This window comes from Sinocyclocheilus rhinocerous, unplaced genomic scaffold (assembly GCF_001515625.1).
Source record: "Sinocyclocheilus rhinocerous isolate Xijiao unplaced genomic scaffold, SAMN03320098_v1.1 scaffold4305, whole genome shotgun sequence".
NCBI classification, from domain to species: domain Eukaryota; kingdom Metazoa; phylum Chordata; class Actinopteri; order Cypriniformes; family Cyprinidae; genus Sinocyclocheilus; species Sinocyclocheilus rhinocerous.
Window position 1 is genome coordinate 10,951 of NW_015636579.1, and position 7,173 is coordinate 18,123.

Genomic DNA, 7,173 nt, shown 5'->3' on the forward strand with positions numbered 1-7,173 from the left:
GTGTATAAAGTTACAGTGTTTCACTGCTTTAGTCACACTTGATGACCGCAGCACCATCTCAGTTAAGAGTCTCCTGGTCTTTGCTTCAAGAGTTTCCAACAGCTGTAACCTGGATATTGTAAGTAGTTTGTCCTCAGAACGTTACAATATGGATACTTTTTTAAACCCTGTGATAGATGTATACTTCTCTAGAGTTTGTGTTTTAAGTATACTGAATATTGCATCTTTTATGGAGAAACTATTCACTCTTAATAATGGTAAATGAGTAAAACTGAGTACACAATCATATTTTTGACATTGAATGAAACTGAACAAGTACATCTTTAATCAGTGAACAAGATTCCTTTCTGCTGCAAATAAATAAATAAGTAGCAGAATTGTATCTGTAAAGAGCATGACCACTGAAATCAGTACGATCAAAAACAGACCATATTTTCCTTTCCATCCACTCCTTACAGAATACAGATGGTTTTTACTTTTCAGTATCAGTTATTCCGTATGTGGACTAAAACATTGTTTGTAAATCGGTTTCCATTAAAGTTCAAATAAAGTACCAGTTTGTGAAAACCTGCAAGCTTAATGAGTCACTTATTTATATTTTTGACACATTTAGAAATTATTTGAACGATTTAAATTTAAGCCTCCCATTCAAACACTCAAATACATCGTTTTAAACCCACCATCAATGCGATGCATTTTTTTTTTTAGCGTGGAAAGACTTTTATTTTTATTTTGTGACATCATAAAGCTGCGTCGAGCTCCTGCATCTGCGATTCGGCTGAAAAAAGTTTTGTGATTTTAATTGTAATCTTCTCTCCAAAGCTAAGTGGGTGACTCAAAATGTTCTTTTTGATTCGGATTTGCTCTGTGAACAGTGGACCTTCTTTCACTTTCTGATTCTATATCTTTGAAATGACAAAAGTTGCAAACTTGTAGATTTTTTTTTTCTCTCCCACAAACACAACACAATAGTTACACCTTCTCGAATCCTTCACTGCAGGTGCACAAATCAAGAAACTCGAACGCTCACATATTTTGCTACAATTGCTGCAGTGAATAGGGTGCAAAACACATTCACACACCTGCATCAAAAATGTAAAGTCACGGACGAATTTTGTACATCCGCAAATCAGTGTGAATTTTTGCAGAGAGTTGCACACTTGTAGAATGTTTTCTTATATATATATATATATATATAAATTTTGGATGCTTTTCTAGCGGAATTTATAGTTGTAGAGAATAGCCACACGTGTACAAGTAAATTTGAAGTCACAGACAAAAGTTGTAAACTTGTAGAATTTTTCTCTCTCCCACAAACAACACAATAGTTACACCTTCTCGAATCCTTCACTGCAAGGTGCACAAATCAAGAAACTCGTACGTTCACATGTTTTGCTACAATTGCTGCAGTGAATATGGTGCAAAACACGTTCACACACCTGCATCAAAAATGTAAAGTCACTGACTAATTTTGTACATCCGCAAATCAGTGTGAATTTTTGCAATGAGAGTTGCACACTTGCAGAATGTTTTCTTATGTATGTGTGTGTGTGTGTGTGTATATATATAAAAATGTAAAGTCACTGACTAATTTTGTACATCCGCAAATCAGTGTGAATTTTTGCAGAGAGTTGCACACTTGTAGAATGTTTTCTTATATATATATATATATATATAAATTTTGGATGCTTTTCTAGCACAAACACAAGTGCATAACGACAACAGCGTGAATCTGCTGCTACGAGTCTAAAACCTGTTTTTCACTCGCTTTTGCAGCACATATCTATGTGAAATATGGTGCAAAAGTGATTTGTGCATCTGTAGAGGCAACGTTGTTTTGAGTGTTTTTGGCCAATCAGGCCATTATTGACCATATACTGCTCTGACTGACCGTTTGGATTCTTTCTTTATTTTTATATAATGTTAATTTTTCTCATCTTTAACAGGAAAAAAACACAGAAAAACTCCTGGTGAAGCAACTGAGATCCACGTGACACTATTATAAAGATGGCATTTATTAAAGAGGAGAGTGAAGACATGAAGATTGAAGAAGCTTTCAGAGTCAAACAAGAAGATATTGAGGAACAAACAGGTTAGATTTTTATTTCCAAAGAAAATTCTTTTCAAATAATTTACCATGGTTTTTTAAAATATATTTAAAAACATAAATCTATATTTTTAAAAGCATGTATCAATATATTTTGTCTTATGTTTGCCCTATAGTACAGAGGAGTTTCCCAATGAATCCTAGAATAAAAGTGGAGAGCGGGGACGTGAAGATTGAAGAAGCATTCAGAGTGAAAAAAGAAGATACTGAGGAACAAACGGATGGTTAGTGCGCATGTAAGCTACGATAACAATACTGAATATACTTTAGAGCATCAGAAACCGTTTACAAACTAAATATTAGTGTACTAACATATTAACATGCCTTCATGTCTCTTTAGATAAAAGCTCAATAAGAACTACAATCAACAAAAGAACATTCATCGTACCAAAAGGTAAACAACTAATACATGTAATGTCAATGAACATGCAATGCACCCATAATTCATTTTAAACACAGTAAAAACTAGTATTTGTGGTCTTCTCCAGGTCTTCAGGTCTGCTTCCTCACAGACTCGGCGTGTTGGGATATCGAGCACTACTTTCCAAACGCACAATGCTGGGTTCATCCAGACACGACTCTTGTGAGATCCGTTCAACAACACGTGAAACACTTTGAGAAACTGCACGACTACAGAATAGTGATTCTCCACATGGGAACAAACGACATCACAAGCGGAGCGTCTGCATCGACTGTCGTCCAGAGAATGAAAACTCTCATATCAAGAATCTCACAAGTTAATTCACAAATCCTGTATTTCGCAATCAGCGCCATTTTACCACGAGCGAAAGACGACTCTACAGTCAAAACTACAACCAAACAATGCAACAGCTTGCTTCAACACTGGTCTTCACAAACAAGAAACATTCTATTTCTGAACACTAAAAAGGCATTTCTCAAAAATGGAAAAGTAATTCAAAACCTATACAAACACGACGGACTTCACCTGAACCAAGAAGGAAAACACAAACTTTTCTCATACTTTCAGCGTTTCCTCTGGCATTTTTGCCAGTTTGCATCACATGCAAGACGTACTTAAACATCTCACATCAGTGTCTTTTAACACAAACATGACTTTGTTCAATACATTTGTGAAGCAATATGCCTCCTCATAGAAATATTTGACCGAGTGGTATAAAAAAAATGTAATTCAGTAAATTTCAGTAGAAAGGAGTGACAACATTGCTTAGGGTTGGGTATTACATATCCTACATCTGTTGTGATTACTGTATAAATATCTGCATTGCATGAACATGACAGTAAAATTATTAAAGAATTAAAAGGAATGTACTTGTTAAAGGATAGTGCACCCAAAAATGAAAATTCTGTTATCATTTACTCATCCTCTGCTTGTTCCAAACATATTGAGTTTCTTTCTTCTGTTGAACACAAAAGAAGATATTTTGAAGAATGTTGGTAACCAAACAGTTGCTGGTCCTAACTGACCATATTTTTTTATGGTCACACACACATTAGAACTAATAGTTCCCTCTGCTAAATTTTAAACAATATCTTGAAAATTTGGATATACATAGTTTACTGTATAATCTCTATTTTTATTCTAAACAACTAGTTAAAATGTCATGAAATCCTAAAACACATTTTTTGAGATGTTAACATATATGAACAGGTTGCACATCAGTGAAAACAACAACAATAGCACTCATTATGTGTATTACTAAGGGAAAAAAAGTTGAACCAATGTCACAAAAAGTGACGTATATGCGTTAATTTGCAGTGGTGATTGGCTGCCGTGGCTGGAGAGTACGCGTCTACGTCATCTGTTTTCTGAGCTTTTCTCAGTATTATTCATGAGAATGGTTATCTTACAGCGGAGAATTCAAATCTGATGAACGAGCTTCCGCGCTTTCAGTTCATTTCTGTAAACATAACCCTAACAGTATTTAATATGACAACACGTGGAGCGTGCATGAGAGAGCCGTTTCTGCGCTGAATGCCGCGACAAGTTTAAAGGGTTAGTTCACCCAAAAATGAAAATTAACATGTGTTTTACTCACCCTCGAGGCATCCTAGGTGTATATGACTTTCTTCTTTTAGATGAATCCAATCGGAGTTATATTAAAAATTGTCCTGGCTATTCCAATCGTGGGTGTTTCTGTTCAACAGTCCTAAACACGTCAAATAAAGCGCGCGCATCCATAATAAAACGTGCCTTACACAATAGCAACGCAACATCCACAATTGATGATGGTGTTTAGGCTTGTTCGGGATGCATCGGCGCCGGGCGGACCGATCGGCACGCGATACCGAGGCGCCACTGCATCCCGAACAAGCCTAAACACCATCAACAATGCTGGACGTTGCGTTGCTATTGATGTTCATGGCTTTAAGAACCTACATCGGCATCCAAACACAGCGAATCCAACGTGTTTGTGTTTAGCTGTTATTTTAAATATGGCGGTCAAAAGTATTTGTTGGTCACGGCAACCCAGCCCCTGACACAAGCGGTTCTCTAGCCCAGCAATGTTTTGGTGCTTACGAACCACTTTTCCTGGTTCGGAGCTGGTGCTTTGTGTGTCGAAAGACAAAGAACTGATTTGAAACTAGGCTCTGGCTCTGAACCAGCACTCAAAAGGGGTATAAGTGCTTCTGTTTCCTCAATGACAATCCCCACCATGGGATTGTGATGGTAAGTGATGTCTTCTTGGATCTGCAAGGCATCTTCATTATCCAGATCTTGTATTGTAAAAACTGTAAAGATACAAATAATTTCATTTCATTTAAATTACTTAGATTAATTTATTCCTTTATTTATTATGAACATGATGTTTAATAGGATTATAAAAACGTTGACTTTATAAAGTTTAAAAATGCAATTTAGGGTACAAATATTGTCCCTTAAAAAGAGAACATAACACACACAGTTTCACCCAATCTCATGTTGATCTTGAGTACCTATAAGTATAGCATCGTTCATAGCTCCAAAGATTCTTTAGTTTTATCATATTTATAAAAGAAAAATACAGCTTTCCGATTCTCTCCGAAAGCAGCCGAGCTCCTGGAGGCGCGCCGTGAGCGGAGCTAAAGAGTGACGAACACTTGCCCGATTGCCAACAAAACACAGACATTTGATGCCGTTTCACTTACCGTCTGCAGTTCTGAATCATGACCGGGATCTTTTATAGCTGGCACCGCTCCATCTTTCAGTATCAAACGATGTGTAAATCCAACGCCGAACTGAGCCTTGTTTATAAAAACGTTCGTCAACAAACACACTTGCAAAACTCCGTTGCTGCCCCGGAAAAACAAACTGCATCCACTTTTTACATAACGCTGGGTTCTTTAGGAAGCTGAACAAAGTTATCTTTCCCTTACAACCAAAAACACACTTCTTTGGATTGGAGACATTCTTTTCTTTGGAGACATTCTTCTCGAGCGAGTCCCGTTAATGCAGCCGAATGAAGCGCATTGATGGGCGCGCTCTTGCCAACGTTGCCAGATTGAGTTGATGGTTTCCAGCCCAAAAACTGTCCAAAACCTGCCCAAACGTGCACAAAACCGCCCAAAATATTTGATTAATATTTGTTTCAATTTGATCAATATTTAGCCTAGTTATTTTAACTGCCACACTTAATGTACTATACTGTAGCTAGCGACAAAAACAAGCAGTAACAGCAATAACAATAGCAAAATGACAACATAACCCATTCACATCTATGCCCCCCCACACACAATGCACTTTTACAGAATACATTTAAATTGTAAGATAATACCCAATTCGTTCATAACAAATTTAACAATGTGTATTTAAATGATATTATTTTAATTATTATTATTATTAATATTTCACTCCTGATAAATGTGCGTGAGTGAGAGGGAGAAAGACAGACAGGATTTAGCGAGAGATCTTAGGCCTACCTTTAAATGCCGAACAGGAACAGGCTGTTGGTTGTAACTTCACAGGATGCTGAAGAACACAGCTGAACATCTGAATGCAACTTTTCCGAACTATATACAGTCTGGCTGAGCTGTCTAGTACATGGATGAGTCAAACTTCCCCAACAGCTGCTGGGGAGGATGGAATGTAGCCGATGTCCATCCATTCCGTGCGAGCCCTGAGCGCACATTCATTAAACTTGAAAGGAGTGGCAATCCCATTCTATTTCTGGTGTCATCTTTAAGCAGTGAGACTTGGGAAAGTAAGGATTTTAATTGCACCAAGTGCTAAATCCTGAAAACAGTGGTTTCCTCCCGCATCTTGAAAAGATTCTACCTCCAACCAAAACGCATCTATAGTTAAGTGAGGTGAGAACCCTGCTGAGGCAACATTTCTCCACTGAGTCTCAAGTAAATCTGGTGAGCCTGAAAAGAACTCCTTCGGCAACTCACGAAACGGTGACTTGTTTGACAGAACAGAAGCAGGACATAGGAGTTCCAGCTTCCACAGCAGCTCCATGGATGCAGGCAAACGCATTTGATACTAGGTCAGGAGTTCTTTTAAGAGGTCTATACAGCGTGTTAAGACCACCTGCTTTTTCTCCGGAACCAGGGTGCTTGCCTCCAACTTCTGATTGAATGTGGTACCCAGGTCAGCATCTTTAGGTGAGAGGTATATACTAGAGGATTTTAGATCTAAGTCTCTGAGTTGTTGTTCATTATTCATTCGGAAAACGCTCGGCTTAATTATACGTCTCAGTGTTGACATGTACAGCCGGTTGAGGACCTGGAAAACTGCAAGTCTATCACCGGTCTCTAACTGAAATCATTTGTTGACAGCCTTTATTTCCAGCAGTAAAGGACGAAGAAAATGCAGGTAAAGTCTGTTGGTCTTGTCCTTGTACATTTCACTCAGAAGCCGTGCTGCTTAGCAGTGTTCAGAGCTTGCTGCCACACTGAAATGTAAAGCAAGTGCATGTTCTTGATCGAGAATTCTGTCAATGCAATCTGCTGTCACTAACCAGCGGGTGGAACTTGGAGAAAGCATTTTCAAAGGACAACCTCCGTTGTTAACAGTCTCATAAAGAGTTCAGTAGTCATTTTGGTGCTTAGATGAATGCGCAAACCAGCTATAAGTCTCCCTGATCATGTATTCAATATTTCTAGGG

At 37.9% G+C, this 7,173-nt stretch overlaps 1 protein-coding gene across 4 annotated transcripts; it reads left to right on the forward strand.

Annotated features, from left to right (window-relative positions):
- Positions 1 to 3,409, forward strand: LOC107747998 (uncharacterized). Of its 4 annotated transcripts, none has more exons than XM_016562646.1 (5): positions 1 to 118; positions 1,947 to 2,092; positions 2,224 to 2,331; positions 2,448 to 2,501; positions 2,596 to 3,409. In XM_016562646.1, the coding sequence occupies exons 2-5, from the start codon at positions 2,008 to 2,010 to the stop codon at positions 3,144 to 3,146; spliced, it is 798 nt and encodes a 265-aa protein (XP_016418132.1). In that variant the 5' UTR covers positions 1 to 118; positions 1,947 to 2,007; the 3' UTR covers positions 3,147 to 3,409. The 4 variants fall into 4 exon arrangements, 3 of the variants coding, with proteins under 3 accessions (XP_016418132.1, XP_016418129.1, XP_016418131.1); XR_001640865.1 differs by lacking the exon at positions 1 to 118 and adding an exon at positions 741 to 826 and having other exon boundaries at positions 2,224 to 2,343; XM_016562643.1 differs by lacking the exon at positions 1 to 118 and adding an exon at positions 741 to 826.
- Positions 3,410 to 7,173: the final 3,764 nt, after the last annotated feature.